The 20677-nt window shown below is 37.9% G+C and overlaps 1 protein-coding gene across 21 annotated transcripts in view; it reads right to left on the bottom strand.

Moving 5' to 3' along the window:
- The window catches only part of NRXN1 (neurexin 1), a 678674-nt gene that overhangs the window by 90333 nt on the left and 567664 nt on the right, over positions 1-20677 (bottom strand). For 14 of the 21 annotated variants that reach the window (XM_034060541.1, XM_034060534.1, XM_034060539.1 and 11 more), the window contains 2 exons: positions 5672-5761; positions 3888-4207 (listed from right to left, as the gene is read on the bottom strand). In XM_034060541.1, coding sequence (XP_033916432.1) covers positions 3888-4207; positions 5672-5761 — 410 coding nt within the window. The remainder of the gene's footprint in view (positions 1-3887; positions 4208-5671; positions 5762-20677) is intronic. The other 7 variants (XM_034060547.1, XM_034060546.1, XM_034060544.1 and 4 more) reach the window with 2 other exon arrangements.

Consider the following 20677-nt stretch of genomic DNA (forward strand, 5'->3'; position numbering starts at 1 on the left):
AACAGTTTGGGTTGGAAAGGACCTTCAAAGTTCATCCAGTCCAATCCCCCTGCAATGAGCAGGGGAAAAAAAGTAGAGAAAACCTCTCACTGACCACCTAACTGGTGCTGATTTTGTACTAACTGCCCAGCTGGGACAAACTGGGCAGCCAAGTCCTAAAATTGCCTGATCCAGAGTCTACTGTAAGCTACATGATGTTCCTATGGGACAGCTATAGGCTGGGGGTTCCTATGTGAAGATTCTGGATCAAAACCTAAGTAGTAAACCATCACTCCCATCATGGCTGGGCTGCAAATCCTACGTCGCTTTTTAACACTGAACCAGCACAATGCTTTCTTCATTTCCCTCTTCCCCCCACCTCCTAATTTCCATCTTTTTTTCTCCTTACCTGATACTTTTTGTTTATTTCTTAAGCTTTTTGAGGCAGGGGCTGTCACTTCCTATGTGTTTATGCAGTGCCTTGCATGAAGGCTGACAGCTCTAGATGCCATTACAATCAAAGGGGAAGGATTGTGGGGGATTTTTAAGAAACCAAGGAAAATGAGGCATTCACCTGCCATTGACATTCAATAGAATCTGAGTACCTTTTTCCCCTTTGAAAAATCTGCATTTAAAAGTATAATAATTAAGATGTCAGTCATTACCAAAATATGCATTGTTAAAATATGACACAGCCTCCAAGTAGGGAAAACCTTCATTTAGAGCAGAGTCATTAACAGAAAGCACTTTTTTTCCTTCAGAAGCACTAAGATCTCTTTTTGTCTAAAATCACACACAATTGCATTTGACACACTTCCTGCAAGTACCATGTCTGACTTGTATCATACATTGCATCAGTTAGGTATCTGCTGAGAAGTACACACTCCATCTATTTAAGCACTAACATTAAATTTTTTTTTCAAAAGAGCATTTACCATAGAGTTTTAAATGATCTTCTTTTAAGTATTGTAATCCTTAATTGAATTCAATACCGCTGCAAACAGAGCAAACAATGTCTGACTGATTTGATCATTTGCTTCTATTTTATTGCAGACATGCACTGGTTTGCAGTCATGTAAGGTTTTTTCATTAGCCATTGCTGTTCAGCTGCATATTTTCTTCAGGAATCTAATTAATGCTAGAAAGGTAACTTTTCTTCTTGTGCATTATAGTATGTCAATGTAATCAACACTCTTGCAGAGGTTATATAGAAATAAGAATCAGGGAAAAAATAATGTAAAGGACAAAATTGAAAAGGAATGCAGAAAGTAAAGATTTTCCATGAGATGGTGAATGCCTTCATCTCCGAGTGACACCAAGATGGAAAGTGATTACTCAGCACCCTGCAGGGCAGACCCATGGGAGTCCTATGGTTCACTGCAAAGAAATTATTACACGCAGGTAGAATAAGAAAACAGGTATTAATGAAGAGGATAAATTATGTCTTTAATTTGATTCAGTAGCTTACCAGGTCTGAGCTTGTTACGTGAATAACATAGAATCCTGCAGAAAAATTTTGGCTTTGTCTTTGGGATGTTATTAATCTCTTTAAATCAAATCACAGGCCTGACTGCAAACTGTGTTCCTGTGAAGTCCCTGACTAATTACGTGTATAGTCTTAATGGCAACACAGATCCTACCAGGCAGGATGCGTAGACATAGCTGAAGTAAACCACTGTGTATTATTAATGGCAAGAAGGGCTCAGATTTATAGTCAGAATGCCGTGTGCTGCAATGACATTAACATTGAATGTTTTCTTCAGGCTCTCAGCTACAGAGTTTCAAATGGGCTGCATCAGCTACTTGCACCAGCCAGGTTAATAGGTGAGAGAGGCTGATTGAAACCTTCACCCTCAGAATGTGCTTTGGTGAGATGCTGGGCACCTCTGGATGTTCCTCAAGCCTGTCTGAAGCTTTAAACAGAGTATCTTTGGAGAACCATTTTGCCTGATTGTCTGTTTGCCCTATTCAGAAAGAAATATACCTCACCATATAGCTGTTAGCTTCAGAAACTTCTTTCCTTCCCCAAATATGCCATTGGAACACCTCATAAAGAAAAAATCTTAGTGGCTAAACACCCAAACAAGTGTGTAAAACATACACACAGGCCAACTAAAAGAGCAACTATACTAATAAACTCCTGTCTCCAAGAAACCATGCCAGATGCCAACGGGGGATGCTCACTATGATGTTCTTCCTCCCAGAGTATGCCTGAGAGTTACCTGAGAGTGGCAGAGGCCAAAAAGCATGCTGGGAACTGTTACAGTTTAACTTAGTTTGATTTTAATTCAGTGGCATTAATTCAACACTGTGAGGATGTCTTGCACTTTTAGATGCAGATCTGTCTCTGGTCAATTTGATAAAATCTTACATTTTGGTGCTGTTGGATAAGAAAGTGGGAGATACTATTGAAAACAGAATTGATAACAAAGAAAATGCACTGCCTATTTAATAAAACCACTGTAGCTTACTACAATAATCATTAAAAGAACTGCAATCTACTGTCTGCAATGGATGATATTTTCGGAGGCAGCTGGTTCCATGTATCTGCAATTGGGTTTAAGCTGTCCTCCCCTCCTTTTTAAACTGGATTCTCATGTACTTTACGTAACAAGGAAAATGCACAAAACCTCTGTGTGTTTGAGAATACAAGTCAAATGGCTTTTTTAAAGCTCATTTTTAACTTCAATGTTCACTTTATAAAATAACAATCTATGTTGTAGTTTTCAATCTACAACATAAAGTACACAAAAACACCATGGACAGAAAAGCTGAAGTGTCAAGTTTGATGCCTCAATCAAATTCCAGCTGTGAGTTGAGGTTTTACACAGAAACCAGGCACCTTGACCTCAGCCTCCCAGTCTAATCAGCATGTTGTCCTCCATTCTTGAGAAAATTAACCTCATTCATCACATTGTGCTCCTGTTCCTCCCTATGGCTTGGGATGCTTTCTTTGTTCCTTGTCCTGCTTCTGGATCCCAGAGTGTAGCTGTCATGGCTTGATAGCACAGTGGGCATACAAGCAAGTATGTGAACCGAGTGAACGCAGAAAAAGCTTTTAGCAGACAGAGTAATTATAAGAGACTTCCATGCCACAGAAATGTCCTGGTAGGTTTCAGGCTTTTAAAGCCCAAAGTCTAAATGCTTTTATTCGCGGTATCCACAAGATGAAGGTATTTACTTCACTCACCTGGTTTTCCCCCTCCTTTTCCTGATAATTAGATTCCACCACATATTATACAGAGATTCTGACAAAATCTGAAAGCTACTAAATATATCACTAAATTCATGAGATGCAAATAACCTCAAACGAACAGTAAACAACAGCCTCTGACTTGGAGCCTGAGTCTCCCAGGGTGTAGAGCGCTCTTAATTCCCTCTGCTACCACTGCCTCTTAGGAGAAATTCTGCCTGAGATGAACAATCATGGGACTAGAGAAAGTGTTGATTCCCTCTTTTCCAGCCTCTTCCAGCTTTTTGTTTTTATGCATCCTTCCTCTGTTCCCTCTGCAAACAGGACCTTTCCCCTCTATCTCCTGGATAAAGTCACCACTTCAATTCATTATCTCTAATTCCAGACATCCTGTGTTGCTTCACTGAAAAGAATCAACAGAAGCCATCAAGGGAAGAAAGGGTTTTTAAAAATATGCTCCACTATGAAGATGAATGATAGGGCAATAAAACTCAGCAGAAGAAATACCTGAACTGGTAAGTCTGCCTAATTTGGTATAGCAAAGGCTTACTTTCCCTCTAAATGCTGATCAGCATCACATCCATAAGCCATGTTCAGTATAAAGCTCTTATCTCCAATTCAAGCATTTCTCCAACAGGAACAATGTCATCTGCAGAACAAATGTGATATTGAAAGCCATACTGAAAGACAGGAAAAGGCGAGGAAGCCAACTAACCTGACCAATAGGTTCTTTTGTTGGGGCCTTTCCTCTTCTAGCGGTGCTCGTGGCCAAAGTAGTGGTTGTTTCCATGACTGACGTGGACATCTCAGACTGCATCGCTGTGGCTGTGGACTCGGTTGTCATAGAGGAAGGCACTTCACCAACAAGTCTCACATTTCCTTCTATCACAATGTTGGCATCGTTTTCAGCTGCCATATTCAGAACTTTCAAGCCATTGTAGTAAAGACCAGAGAGCTGGCCTTGGAAAGGGTGGCCACGTTCCTTCCCTCCAATTTTTATGGTTGCTTGGCTATTGAAGATTGTGAGCTGACGCCCTGTGAAGATAATATTATATACATGCAAAAATGTTGACTGCGAACACTATACTCTACATGAGTGATAACAGATTGTCATGGGGTGAATAATGAGAGCAATAAACTATAAGAAAAGGATTTGACTCATAATTCATTGCTTTTTAATGAGGTGTCCATGAAATGCATAAATTTGGAGAGCATTTGCATTTTCCTTAATTTGCAATGTTTTGGGATTTTTAGTTTGGTGTGGTTTTTTTGTTGTTTTTTGTTTGTATGTTTGTTTTTTGCTAAAAGGCCAATCAAGTATATTTACAAATGTGTTCAGCACTACAAATGATACCCCTCTTCCTGTTACCTGAAAACAGTCTTAAACGTTTTGGGGTGTGTGTCAAGAATGCCATTGTCAAGAATGCCAATTCTAATTCCTTAAGATTACTTTTTCTTCAAGTTTTTTCCACACAAAACATCATAGAGCCTATAGCTTTAGTTATGTACATGTGAGTTTATGTATGTATAGACATATAGATATATGTATATACACACAGTTTATATATACATGCCAACAAGTCACTAAATCAAGCGAATTTTAAAGAATCCTTTGTGCAGTAATCTGTCATTTTTCTATGTAAGTGAATTCAGTATTTACATTTGTAATTGAATGATTCCTTTTTGTATTTAAATGTTTATTTTCCTTCCACAAACACACTGGAGAGAAACACATGGTTCACACTGAGTATCTCAGAGGCAGATTCAAAAACAGATGTCTGATTGGCTTTCAGCAAGGCTATCAATTCAAAGATTTTAGATGTAAAAGCGGCTTCAGAAATGATACACATACCGATGGAGAAATCATGGCACATTTCCATTAAACAGAGAAATCCTCAGCAACAGTACCACTCTTAGTAAATAGAATAGTCACTTTAGCAGATTGGTTTCTGCTCACAAAAAGCATGCACACAACTTTAAGTTCTGTTTTAATTCACGTTTGTTCCAAAATCCCCTTAGAAGGTTGCAAACGTTAAAGGGACTTCATTTTGATTGGCAAGTCATATTGCCCACTATTTAAGATACCTACAGTTTAAACAAATTTTTTTTCAGGACCATAATGAAGATAGCATAACTACAGATATTTTTAGTTAATAATTTAGATGCTGGAACATGTCATATAATCTATGAATGATTTATAATTTTTGGTTAATGTTTGCTATAAGTACCTTCATAGATTGAGTTAGTGGATTATATTTAACAGTCCCTTTAACCTTAAGTTAACAGGGTAAGATTATTAAACAGCTGGTACTTCTAGAAATGTAGAGAAATTATTATACAAGGTATGCAAATATTACTCTATATTTTACTGTTTTAAAATTTGTTTTTAATTTAGTTTTACTGAAATTTATTTTTTATGTTTATTAGTGTTACAATGAAGCACTACTTGGTTATGTTCAAATTATTGTTTTATTTGAAGTTTTAATCAATGTTTTTTACCTTTGTCGAGTAGCCATTCATCAACTACTCGACCAAGTCGATATGGAATTCGCTGTCTAGCAATCGCCAGGCGCTCGTTATCATTGTTTCCTTTAAAGTTTAAAGAGACATTTCATTGGTTAAAATCTGTAAGGTCAAAGGTTAAAAGTTAATACTTAAAGCTTGAGCTATACAGTTGCCACATGATTTTTTGAAATTTGGAATTTTAAAAAGTGCTACCTAGAACATTTCATGGCTCCGACTTTTCATTCATTCATTTATTTTATTTTAGCAAACAAAATTATTCCTATGTTAATTGAAAATTAGAAATCTGCATTTGAGCTAGGTTATTAAACTTATGTTATAGACAGACCCAAAAAACAAATTTAAACATCATCGAATGGCTTTACAAAAAATGATCATTGACCTCAGGGTTTTGTCTTTTTTGATGTTTCTTATTAACTAGTTAAACATGTTCAGGTGAAACAGGTTTAAGTTTTCAAAAGACATCCAACCTCTCACTCCAGGTTAGTCATTTAAAGAAGAACAACACAACTCTTAATCACCATCTAAGGCACGCTTACTTCTGCTGTCTAGTACCAGACCTGCTGTAACTGATTTCCTAAGCAGAAAAAAGTCATTCTTCTTCACCTCATTTAAATACATTCCAGACATTCAAATATATGAATCAGAGCAGACATGGGTAATTCACTGTTTGTACATTCTCATATAGGACATGTGGACAGTATCTTCAAGGAACACCAAGGCTTTGACAAAAGTGACTTGCTGAAAGGTAGCCTGGTTCTGAAATGTGGAAGGGCTTTAAAATTTAGCAAGAGGCCATCTGTAGTGGAATTTCAGAAATGAAGAACTAAGCAGAACTCAGCAATGCAAAACACAATCTTGTCATATTTGCAAACCATATCTATTCTCAGTTTGTGCAGAGATCTTTGCCTCCTTTAAACAAAGCCATGAGATTAAATAAGGCTGTTAAGAGTCAGAAAAACGCCAGAGTGAGGAGTAATTAGCAAACCACTTTAAATATTTATTTCTAATTATAGCTTTTTGTGTTTGAATGATACAGGTGTGATCCCTCAGAAAAGCATGTCTTGTACTTAAAACTTTTCTTAGGAGAATAGCAATAATATTTCCTTCAGCGTAAATCTTTGTGGTGGTGGTAGTATTTTAGACAAACAATACCTTTTTCTTCCATTGTGGTGGTTGATATTAATAGAACACCTGAGAGACAAGAAGAGCCAGATGAGGAAAAAGCAGTCGTTGCTAATTCCTGTCCAAGTCCAAAATCAACCTTACTAGCTCAAACGTACGTAATGTCTTTGACTTCAAAACACAATAAAAACTAATTCCCCTATCTGCAGTGGAAATAAAAGTACAGGATGCAGTAGCTTATGTAGGGCTCAGAAATACATTTTCTTAAGCTAGGAGAATCTTACTGCTAATTGCCAGACCAAAGTACACCAAATCCAGAAAATCAGTGTTGTAGTTTGCCAGACAATTATCCCTACTATCAGCATCACAAGCCCTAATAGTTTGCAGGGAAGCATCAGTACTGTAGCTCCCAGAAATAGCAACTGCAACAGTTCCTGTGCCAAAGCCATAGTGGTGTTACACATACACTTACTCTGCAGTGACATGACCTGCTACTTTCCATGTTTCATGTCTCCATCATTTGGTTTAGCATGGACATAGTTCATTATGCCAGAAGCTGATCTATTTTCTTTTGAGAGGATATCCTTTTCCTATTCACTTTTAAATACAGAATCATAAAATGGTTTGGGGTAGAAGGGACATTTGAAGGTCATCAAGTTGAAGCCCCCTGCCACGGGCAAGTATATCTTGCACAGGCCAGGTTGCTCCAAGCCCATTCAACCATGGCCTTAACACTTCCAGTGATGGAACAGCCACAATTCCTCTGGGCAAATATGCTATTGTGAACTTCTATACACATGTCTATATTAAAAAGTGCACAGGTGTATATATAAAAGTACGTATTTTTTTGTACATACATTTTGCTCTATTTTCATTGTTCAGAAGCATCCTCTGTAAAACAATGCTTCCTGAAACTTTCCCTTTTCTGCCTTTTAAAGAAACTTACATTTCAGAATAAAAAGCTTCAGAACACAACTCTTGTGACGTTGTGAGAACATGGAATGTCTTAACAATTTTTCCCTGTTATGATATTTAAAATTACTGCTCTTCCTCTGAGCTCCTTCACTTACAACAAGCTTCCTGTGACTAAATGGAAATTTAGGAAGTACAGGAAAAACATGAGAAATGTCATGTGCCAACATGGGAAACAAGATAAGTAGTGCAATCCTCCACATTTTTGTCTGGATTTGTACCTTCAATTAAAATATACATATATATCTACCAGTGAGTTAATAACTGATATTCCTTGATAGCCAGTTACTTACAAGACTTATGTTTAGCTTTTCAAGAAGATGTTTCAACAGTTTTTGTTGAGGCATTATAACTTGATCCACTGAATAAGAGATATCATCCTATTTCCAAAACATTGCCTTAACGTAAAACAAATGAATTATGAGGTTTTGTGGCTGTTTGGTATGTTTTGGGCTTTTTTGCTATCCATCTATATGTATAAAAAAGGGGGGGGAGGAGGGGAGAAGTGGGTAACAACCTTCTATGTCATATATAACAAAAGGCTAAACTGTCCAGAAGGGGGTTGCAGGCATAAAGAATCTATTAACGCAACAGAAATAAGTCTCATGGATGTAGTTCACTTTTCAGATTCATCCACTGCTACTCACTGGATGCCTTTCATTAATAAATACACCCTAGACCTCAGAAGAAGTATACAGTCATGTCAAAATGAAACAGTGTTCACAAATGCATATGCTGGGGATGCATTAAACTCTATGATGTTTATTCAACCAGTGGGTGCAAATCAGGTGCATTTGGTAGAAGGAACCTCTGCAGGCACCAGTCTGGATACCTAATGCTATGGCACCTTTCTACTGTAATTCCAATACTAACGTGGGATGTATTCCAAAGAAGGTTTACTGCTGCCTCCACTTTCACTACTTAGCAGCTACTCCAAGACATTTCTATGGTGACCGTGGAAGCTCCCCTGTGAATTAGCAGCATAAATTTAGTCTTGGCCAGCTTCTACATTTCTTTATTTCATTAAAAAGTCCACGCAGTGTGTATGTTTCTTGAGAGTATTGCACCCTATTATAAGGTGATTTTATCTGTAAATTATGTCTTATACTGACTGCAGCAATCTTGCACCACTGGGAGCAAAATACAAATGAAAAGCAAGGAAATAACTATTTGATTTGTAAAGGTCACACACACAAAAAATAACTGCTGATTACATTAACCCATCCCTCACCAGAGGAAAAGTGCATTGTCAAATGCATCTCAATCTGACACTGTTACATTAACTTAAATTCTTCTAGTATAGAATATAAATGGAAGGGCTAGGGGGAAATGGTGTGGAACTCTTCCAGATTCAGTTTCAAGGAGAACACACAGGTTTAATAATGATGAAACTAGCAGACACACAGGTAACTTAACAACTACATCAAAAAACAATTATACCTAGCAGTGAACGTAATGGAAAAGATGTTCAAAGCAACAAACATCCTATTTATGACATTTTTAAAAACACACATCTTTTCAATAACTGCTGCTTCCCAAACAGCTGGTTTGGGCATATGCTTGACAAATTTGGATAGCCCCACAGAATTCAGTAAAACTGTGTGCATTTACTTCAACTGGTAATCTCATCCTCAGTAGGGAAAACATAAATACCACATATTGTTTTCTCAGGAGTACTGTGTGCACAGTTTTCATGCTTCTTTTATTTATGCTTGCTTTTTACCAATACGGTGAACCACAAGGAACTTCTTCAGTAAAAACACTTCCAAGAAGGTTCATAAATTTTTTCATACTCTCAATAAACTTGTGGCTTTGAGATTCTATTTCTGTTCCCCATCTGAAAGATTAAGTGCTCTGGAAGGCATGCTTTTCAAACTTAATTCATAAATAACCCCACAAGTGATATGCCCAAACTTTAACTGTAGACAGCTCTGTGACTATCCAGCATGACTCCTCCTGGTTATATGACCAAGATTTCTTTGATTAAAAAAGCTGGGTAGAAATGATTCACTCAGGATGTGATCTGTGACATTGTCTAACTTGATTGAATTCTAGATGGCTTCATTCTGCTGCCAAATAAATAATACTTTGTCACAACACAGTGTTAATTCTGTATGGGCAGAAAGGTTTCAAGGGAATAACTGCAATTCCAAAGAATCAAGGTAAGCAGAGAGGATCAGGAAAGGCCAGATCTTTGAGTGGGAGCTAAATCTTGCGGGCAAGATTGAGAAGAAGCAGTCCAAAATAACTTTAATCATACCTTTATATCTATAGGTCAGCTGGGACAAACTGACTATGTGAACTTCACTAATATGTATTTTATCCCTCCTTGATTTATTGTATTGTCAGTGCTGGAGTGTAATTCTATTTTGTTCTCTGAAATAAAGGTGTCAGTTATTGATGTGAAATAGCAGCATCCTTGAAAGAGAATAAGTGAGAAGGTTGAAAATCGAGAGTCTGTGAAGAACAACCTAGACTGGAGAATGATTTCTTTGAAACAAACCCTTTAACAGAATACAAAATTACCTTGTTAGTCTCAGTCATCTGCTAGGGAAATAAATAACAACGTGATGAAACCAAGGTCTATCTCCATCTATAAACAACCCTTCTCTCTGTAGTTTTGCTTGCCATGATTCTGACACTGCTATAAATGAATCATGACTTCCCTGACATCTGCAAGAGGAAGGTAGAGACCCGTATCATTCCTCCAGATGTAGTTAGGGATGAAACCTGACTGAAGCCTCAACTGCATGGTATGAGAAGCAGCCACAGCAATAATGCGGTGCAGGGGCAAACAGTTCACATGTCTCATGTGTCCAGCCTAGGAAATGAAAGCCCAATCTTAGTAATGGCCCATACTAAAATCCTTCTAAATCATTTGTTACTACTATTGTGCACACACACTTGTGTACGCAAATATACACTAAATGTTGGGATAAACTGGAAATTGGTTCTTCCCAGCAAAAGACAGTGACATTTTAAGTGCTATCAACTGCAAGCAGAAACTTCTACAGGACTTGCATGTAATTTGTCATGCTGGTGTTCACACTGGCTCCGTATCTTGGCCACAGATGGATGCTTTCAGTGTCATCAGAGTCGTAACATAAAATGATGATTGTAATGCATTTCAAATAGCCAATATAGAAACATTCTCTAAAGCTATATTCAGATTTAAATTTAAATAATTTTTAACTGTCATTGCAGGAACTCAGTGGCTATGTCTACATTGCTCTGTTTGACCAAAGATCCCTTAAGAGAGGTCACTCAAGCTGGGGCTCCCCATCCACGTGTATGCTGCAGTCCCAGACTTTCCATGCAGAACGAATAGGGTGTGCCAGGGCATAACCTTACTTCACTTGCCACTCCAGCAAGTCTCACACCTAACAAAGTCAGCTCCAAAATACCCTTCAGCACATCTCATTATCTGATCCTGCCTGCTGCCCTAATAAATTGCCCACAAGCATCTTGCCCTCAGTGGCCACCAGGAAGCATGCCTTTATGTGTGCAAACACATCACCTTTTTCATCACAACACTCTGGGTCCAGGACAGACAGGCAGGGGACTGGGTTGCATGCAACAGAGAACAAGAGGTCCAGGTCCACCTCAGAAAATCACTGTGTTTGTAGGGAACACTGACACTGCTTTGACTTGTATTTTTGCTGAATGCTTACAGACTCGGCTATCCGGAGTTTGATCCAGGACTTAATTCTGGATGGATCAGATGAAGCTGTCTTTTACAGTTGCTAAAATATGCCAGCTCTACCTGTTACAATGTGTAGGAGAGCTGGGAGAGATGGAGGGGATACAGTGGTCAGCCTTGAAGGCTATTGTACAAGGAGTTACATATCCAGAAGGCTGATTTGGGCCTCTTTCAGTGTCGAAAAGGAAGGCAGACACAGTTATAGGATGTATATATAATAAATAAGAGTGCAACTCCACAATGCCTTACCTATAAAAAATAAACCACCGAGGTATGACTTTCTCCAGTCTAAACTGACAAACCTGCCAAGTTCATATTAAATGACCACAGCATAATATGGCCCTTTTCAACATAGAGGGACTACTTATAATGAATATTAATTATTCCAAGCAAATAGTCTGCTCACAGAATGACTGACAGCAGTCTTCATAGCAGAGTGAAATCTCTCATTGGTGACTTATAACACTGCTAAAACTCAAAGCAAAACTTGGGTTGCCTTAAAGAATCCAACCACAAGATTTATTAAGAGATGCATGTATAAGTTGATTCTGATTCCACTGATACTAAAGACTGTACCAAAACATCTTATGTTCACCTGTACGCTCCTTGTTTCACACTTCTGTACTAAACACAAACGAAATCTTATTCTTACGACTTTCTTCAGAACAAACCTGAGAACTCTCATTAACCTCTCAGGGAGAGGTGAACCTTCACTTCAAATCAACTACCTTCCGCCCTGTTTTGGTTTTGATTATTTTTCACTGGATTAATTAGTAATTAAACAAAGAGTGTGCTCTTCCTGATTCTCACTTCCTCGCTATAATGGGGTATCTGTCTCAGTTTGAGCAGTGTTGGATTGCTTACTTTGAGAGATTGGTGTATTATATCAAAAGTAAGCAAGAGAAGATGAAAAGCAACAAGGAGATAAGAAAACACACGACTTGTCTGATAAATTAAAGGTCATATTTTGTTATCAAGCATTTTAAACAGATCCTTTGTACTGTCTGTGCAGCATTTAAAGAGCTAATATTGTATGGCTGCTGTTAAAATAGGCAGGAAAATTGATAGAAATCATTAAAGAGGGAGATTAAAGTACAAAAAATGAATTGTTGTAAGTACAGCACATGGCCCGCATCACTCCAAGATTGACATTTTGTAGTTCTTCAAGGTAAAAGGACTCTGAACTGCTTCTAAATCATGTCACAGCATTTAAGGTTACATTACCTATAAGAATTTAACCAGAAGGTGACTGTAAGCAGTTTCTTATTCAATAGGTTTTCAACACCTGGAAAATGAAGAATATTTCAACCCCACTGTATCTAAATCAGCTAGGTCTGAGATAGCAACTACTGAATGTGTTCTTCTGACTTTTGCCCAGGTAGCAATCTGGCTGATCTTCATTTCATGTTAGCCAAGAGCTGCTATATAAGAACATCTCTTGACAGAAATAATGCTCTCATTATATAAATGAACAATGGCAAATGGAAAACACTGTGCTCGGCTCTTATTTTAAATTTCTATTACTCTGTAACCCCATGAGTATCCAGTATTCAGGCAGAAGCCATCAGTAAGAAAGCTCTTATTAACTATATGCAAGCCTCCTAATTTAGTTTGATCACACTGCAAGTTCTGAGAATGGAATAGGACAAACTGTCAAAAGGTCATTGCTCATATCATTGCATTTTATTGTAGTCAGTGAAAGGCACTGGGAAATTCTACATAGCCTTATTTTATTTCTGAACCATCTGCAACATGAAAAGTTACCTGAAACAATTAAGGAAAAAAAATCTTCTGCATTTAAACTCTGCTCTTGATTATGTGATTTGTAAAAGAAAATAAGAGTTTGGCTTTTGGTTGTGATCGCCAAAGGTAAGAGTTGAACTGTCCCAGAAGACTGTTTGGAGGTAATGAAGGGTGCAGTACAGATAATTTCATGCTCATTACCTGACCAAAGACATAAAACCCATGAGAAATTCAAGAATCAACCCTCATCACCTTACACAAACTAAGCTGACTGCAGCTGCACGTATTAAAAATGATGATTTCATGTTCTTGGCAAGAAAACGCTAGACTGAACCACCACTATGCCCCAAAGTCCTGGACCATAAAGGTGCTTTGTCACACTCACTGCATCAGGCCATTGTCCTAAAGATATGCATGATTACACACAAACCCATGGAAACAACACAAGTGAGGTCATTGCTTGGAGAAGCTTTTCCCAGGCAGAAAAAACCAAATATACCCATACAGATTGGAAATGGCATTTAAGAGACAAAAATCTGTTCTGTGTCAGCAGTGCAGCAAAAAAAAAGTAACCCTTGGCCAAAGAAAGCTCCAGACTTACAGTTACGTCTAAAAATGGCATTTCAATTTGTGTATTTATGCCTTGAAGACTTTTTAGTACAAAAGAATTACCTATTTCAAATGGAAAGGTTTAAACTTGTACATATAGGGGTTTTTTAATGCTTTTGGCAAGACATAGAAACAGAAACTGTAAATAATAGAAACAGATGCTCACTGAGATAGAAGCAGAGGAGTGCTTTAGTACTGCAGAACTATAATGAGCAGTCCACCACGCAACAGCAGAATGGCCATGGGTAGACTCCCAGCAGTGATTTAGTTTATCTGTTAAAAGGTGAAATAATTTGATTCCCTAATTATACATAAAAAAATCCCCACGCCTTTATTACTATTTTGTACTGAAATTAATCTGTGATATGCAGCATGACACTGTAACTTTTTATGAAATACAGCTCGGTTTTTAAATCTACAAGGTATTTCCAATTAGCTCAGTATTTTTCCCCTGTGATAATGTTTCACTGCAGGTTTTTTTGTATGTCCAATTAAGAAGACTGAGAAGTATTGTGAAACATTTTATTTTGTTTCAATTTTGAAGGAAACTGAAAAGTGCATTGCTCAAATGCTCTGGATTTTTACCTCCAAAACTCTTCTAGATTTCCTTCTTTTATAATTTAGGAAGTTCTCAAAGGACAGAAAAGATGGTTATCACAACAGATATATCACTTCCTGAAATCTGTGCTTCATGACTTCTCATATTGCAAGTGTAAAAATGGGAGAAAGACCCACTGCTGAAAAAAGCACCTGTGAGGGTGGGATAGGTGTGAGAAAGGCTGTCAGTGTTGTCACCAACCACTCCTATAGGAAGTCCATTTCAGTGCACTCTATTCTACAAAAGCTGTCACTGAACATCAGTCACAGAAGTAATTCTTGAATGCCTCGCTAAATTATGGCCTGAAAGGCCTTTGAAGCTCCAGATCTCTTCTTGGATGTTTTCAGATGACAGCTGGTCTCAAAGTAGGCTTGGGCAACAAGAAGAGAAAGCCACCATCTCTAACATATATGGATCTGACCTGCCCAGCTAAATCATGGTATCCCAATTCTTTAAGCTCTTGCCCCAAAAACACGCAGGAGGAGCTTCTCTGTTTTAAAGTTAACAAGGTTACATTTTAGATAGACAGTGCAAAGCTGACAGCTAACTTCTATGCAGGTCTAAATTTACTGGCTTGATTTTCAGGGTTAATTTGAGTTGAAACAATAGAACGAAAAAAACAATCAATATTGAACTATTTAAGCATACATGGATTTGCAAGGAAATAGGTACTCACTAGTCAACTGTCAAAACCTTTTTCATTTTCCTTTATAAAAATCCATTTGCTGATGCAATATCCAAAGAGTAGACATGACTTTTACTTTGGAACACTTGTGAAATGTTAAATGGGGAAAAAGAATAACTTTTGAAAGAAAATACCTCTGTTAGCACAATTACACATCCACTTTTTCTCAGGAAACTACTTGACCTTTTAATAACATACTGAAACCCACTATGTTGAAGAAATTAGGTACGGTTATTACCAACTTTCCAGCTTTATGACTTCCAGTACCTCTTCCAACACAAAGCACTAATGCATTAGTAAAATATAATGCAATACACTATTTATTTTTATTTTTAAATGATGGCACTGAGAATGATGATTTATTAAAGAACCATCTAATTCTAAGAAGGTAATACACTAACAGCTAAAAAGTGCAGATGGCTTACTAATAAATTATTAATGCATTTGAGTTTAATAAGCATATTTCAATATAAAATTCAGGACTCCAAGAAGGAAGGATGACATCATTCCAGCAATCCACTGTCCACCATCACTCATTAAATTACTACCATAGATTCATAGAATAGATGAGAAAAGGAAACTGCCTATTGTCCTTGCTTTTATTAATCATAGAATCATAGAATAGTTAGGGTTGGAAAGGACCTTAAGATCATTCAGTTCCAACCCACTGCCATGGACATGGACATCTCACACTAAACCATGTCACCCAAGGCTACTGCCCAACGTGGCCTTGAACACCGCCAGGGATGGAGCATTCACAGCTTCCCTGGGCAATCCATTCCAGTGCCTCACCACCCTTACAGTAAAAGAAATTCTTCCTGAATTCAGCCATAAAAATATTATTTTGCTAATTCATAACCTGCAGTGGACTCAAACAGGTCTTCCAGGAAAACGTCTTCTCCTAATGTAATGACACACAGTGGAGGAAAATCTCTCAGCAGTGAATTCCAAGGCTCGCTGTTGAAATCATATGCTTTATTTCGTGTATGAATTTTTCAGTCATGGTTATAGCTTTCTAGGAACAGCTAAAGAGCAATTTAGTAAGCATCTAGTGTTTTCTTCTCCTGAAAGCACTTACGCAGTAATCAAGTCACTGCATAGTTTTCTTTTTGATACTGTAAATCAGTTGACATAGCAACTCTTTTGGGCTCGTTACACATGCGTATTTTTTTCCATAGAGCCACATATCCCAGGTACAAGCTTTGATGCCTGCTCCAGAGCTGCCTCAAAGTGCTGTAAAGGGTGGCAAAACCCTCCCCAATTACAGAATTACAGAATAGTTTGGGTTGGAAAAGACATTAAGATCATTCAGTTGCAACCCCCTGCCATGGGGCCCTTTTCACTAGACCATGTTGCTCCAAGCCCCACCCAGCCTGCCCTTGAACACTGCCAGGAATGGGGCGGCCACAGCTTGTCTGGGCAACCTATGCCAGTGCCTCACCCCCCTTACAGTAAAGAATTTCTTCCTTATATCCAACTGAAGTCTTCCCTGTTTAAGTTTGAACCCACTCCCCATTGTCCTATCACTACAGCTCCTAATGAAGAGTCCCTCTCCAGCACCCTTACACTTACATTTCAGCCTTTTGTGCCTACAAAGTGGTTTCCATAAACTCCTTTTCTACAGCATCACATGATGTTTCAAACACGGCAACTTGGAAGATGAGATGCCTGCAAGTAACTTCTCAGAATTAGACATTTCCAGGACATTGTCTACCTGGCTGTAACTTTCTCTTTCTTCTTAGTCCTCTATCTTGGCACTTAGCACTGCTGCAGTGCTTTCTGGAACTGTTTTTAGATCCTCCTGGCTTCCTAAGCAATCATGTTCGCACATCCCTTTTGTCCTGCCCTCACCATTATTTACTACCTCGGTTTTTGTCTTTTTATAAAAGCCATACATCACCAGCAATGACTTTATGTGGACTTCCAGGGCACTTATAAAAGCATTACGTATTTTTGAGCCTAGCACAGAACCCCACTGAATATGTTTCCAGTCAACAGATGCTCCTCACTGATAACCATTTGTTTTATGCAATATTCAGTTTATTAGCTCAAGCCGACTAATGAAAAATTAACTATATTCACTGCTCATCACGTTGATAAAGAGTATCTGTCAGCTTTGGGACTGATGATAAAATGTATAGCTGTGATTTGCAGGCTCCCCCCAAAGTCACTGCAACACCGAACACTGCAGTACTACACCTCTGTAGATAGTAATTTGGCTCATAAAGGATGATTTATACACACAGGTGGTACCTATGAGCACCAGAGAAGTTAAAAAAGGGAGAAAGCCCCATGATAATGAGCCTGAAACTGCTCTCTTCACATCTTTCACATGTACCTTATCTTACCACAGCCCTCCACAACTGACAGTGCAACCACAACACTTTCTTCAGTCTGAGACTGTATTTTAATTCAAACAAAACCACACATGAATTTGCATGAGAGAGAACTACATGACCAGGACCCTGAAGTGAGATGCTCAAGAAGCCTTTGGTTGAAAATTGCTGTGAAGCAATTGCTGTACTCTGAAAATGAGGGCATATTTTCAAGACTTAGCCTTATACTCAGCTAAAGAGAAACTTTTAGCACTGTTTGTTCTTTTGAAAAGGGCATATTTATTCTTCTCTCCCTATTGTGCAACTATCATTTTAGAATTTTCAACCAGTAGTCTATTAATGCCCATCAGTTCTGTAAAAGACAAAAGTCAAAACTGCCTTTATATATACTTAACCGTGACAATATTGCGTTTCATTCAGTTTTTTTAATGCTCACTAAACTCAATGCTGCACCAGAGAGGCTATTTAACTTCTTAGAAATAGTCCACCGAGGAAAAGAAACAATTCCCATTTCAATTAAGCCAGATTTGTTAAAAGCATAATTTCACTGCCTTTATATTTACTTCTGCTTGTAAGGGGTTGAAACCAGGATGCCATTCTCAATTTTTTGTGCTTCTAGTATAGTGGTGGATATACAATTTCTGCTTTATTTGAAATGGTGTATACTACAAAACTTGACTCTGCTCATAGCAGTTCTAGGTTATTTAAACCATCCAGCCTTTCATGCTTTTTCTGACAAGTAGGACAGACAGAAAAGAAAGATGTTCTGCTTTAGTTACACCTTGCTAGGGTCAAGGTAGCTCTCTGGACACTCCTGTAACAGCCTGAACTTACTTTTAAATGCATGATACAATATAACAGTTATCCAGAATTTGTTACAACCAAGCTGCCATTAATCTCAAATCCGAAGTATTAAAGAAAAAGTTATTTTGACAGTGTGGACACTGCAGTTTCAGGATGTTAATGTGGTTCAGTTTCTTGAAAATGTATCTAGGACAGAGCAGACTGCTGTTTTCGATCCTGCAGTATGAATTATAGTGACTGCTTCTGAATTAGTTAGCTTAATGGAAGTTCTTATCCTGAAGACATAAAGTACTATTCTGCTGTCACACCTCACAACACCAGCAAAATATATCTGGGGACACATGCACAAATGTGCTCCAAATAGAAAAAATACCTCATCTTCCAAGAGCACCTGAAACACAATAGCACTGCAAAGAAATTTAATTTGTTTTCCATATGACAGATTGTCTGGTTGGAAGGCTCAACACTGCATTGATTTGCTCTGTCCTGAGAAAAGCTCCCATTTCAGACTGACTTCAGGGTTGCCCCAGAAGTTAATGGAAATAAACTGCATTGCAGAAGGAACACACAGCAGAATAAACCATCATCCTTCTCTCTTGCATGCTCCAGCAGCCACCAAGAGCATTAATTCTAACCAGTCTCACATCAAATCCATGCATATGATCATCAAGCAAGGCATCTAAAGTGAGGGGAACAGACACAACCACATAAGCTTACGCGTTACACAAAAGTTACTTTCCTGAAGCCAGTGAATATTGGCTTGGCTCAGTGTGTTATATGTTATATGAAATCCTGTGTAATCCTGAATGAGACAGCTATGAACCTACCAGAGGGCAAGCTGAAAAGAAAGAGAAATCAAAGAATCTGGTGTTGACAACATGGTCCTGCCACCGGGAAAGAAAAGAATGACCACGAAGATCTGTTATAACATTGATTCTATCACAGGTATCAGCGCTGTATTGCTGAGGAAGCTGCTGAGTAACTAAAATTCCTTGGTAAAGGATTTAATTACTTTATTTTTAACCAACACCTTAATCCTCCATTTTTAACTTATCCTACTACACTGGACAAGTCATGATACTGCAGGTTAATTGGGAAACACATCTCAAACCAAATACAAGTATGGGAAAAGAATCCCTATGCATTCGCAATGTTTAATCTTTTGTGACCTCTGTGGGCTTTTTCTGACTTTTAATAGGAATGTTAGTAGATAATGGCCTTCCTGAAGAGGTCAATGGGGCCAGCTGCGGCAGATTTACCACATCTCATTCTGAGATCTGGTTTTATTCCTACTTTCTTCCTTTAACTTGAATCCACATAGCTTGTGGTCTTCAGAAATTCTACTTATCACTCTGTGTCTAATTATGGTAAGCAAGTATGGGCACCATCCTTTGCTACAAAACACAAAAAGAGCGGGTAACTGTTTCACTATTCTGGAACACTATTTTCTGAATCACTGCTCCTTTGACATTTTCTTTCTCCTCCTAAACTAGATGCATTATGCCACCTTGCTGTATTTAACTGAAAGGTGTTATACCTTCTGTGATCAAGTAATGACAACTGTGCCACACATTTTATCAAGATCTGAATTTAATTACAGCATCTATCAAGTCAAAGGAAGGATGAGCCTTTGTATTTCACCAGGATATCCAAGATGAAAAATAAAGGAAAAAAGAAAATCTGTCTGCAGACTCTGAGAAGCATTATTATGTATCATTATCTGACAGAAAAACCTGATAAGCTGTCAAATTAAAAAGCTGATTTGGGAAACTCGAGTGAAACCACTTTTTGAAAAGAAACTTACTGTAGTGCCTTGTTTGGGTATCACCTGGGCAGGATAGAACAATTTCGTAATCTCTCAAAGGGCAGCAGTGCTTTTTAGAAGAGAAATATACTCAATTGACTTTGGATAAACTGTAACAGAGGTTCACCCAAACAGAATAGAAAAATAAATCACTGTTTTTGTTAACATCTATCTTTCACATGAACAATAAAATTATACTGAAAGTGAGATCTAGATACATGCTGAAAAATACATTTATTCATAACCTAAGAATAGTCAGGGCTGTATGAATCAGGAAAAGATGGCAAGAAATCACTTGTGGAATTGCATGTTGACAAAGGTAGCAAGGTAGCATGCTTGCCTAGTTACATTTACAGCCACTGTAACCATTTGTGGTTAACTAAAACTGAATCTTTTAAACTATTTTGATATCTGCTAACTGTTTTCTTACATCTTACTGTATTGTGGAGAACTTGCTGAAGTTGAGTTTCACATATGTCCTTGTCTTATTTTAATTTGTTTATGTCATTACTTTACAAGCTGCTATAATGCCTTATTTTATTCATATTATAATTGAATGTAATTGTGTGAATACAGGTAAATACCAGCTTCCCATAATACCCAATG

This window comes from Melopsittacus undulatus, chromosome 3, assembly GCF_012275295.1.
Source record: "Melopsittacus undulatus isolate bMelUnd1 chromosome 3, bMelUnd1.mat.Z, whole genome shotgun sequence".
In the NCBI taxonomy this organism is placed as follows: Eukaryota; Metazoa; Chordata; class Aves; order Psittaciformes; family Psittaculidae; genus Melopsittacus; species Melopsittacus undulatus.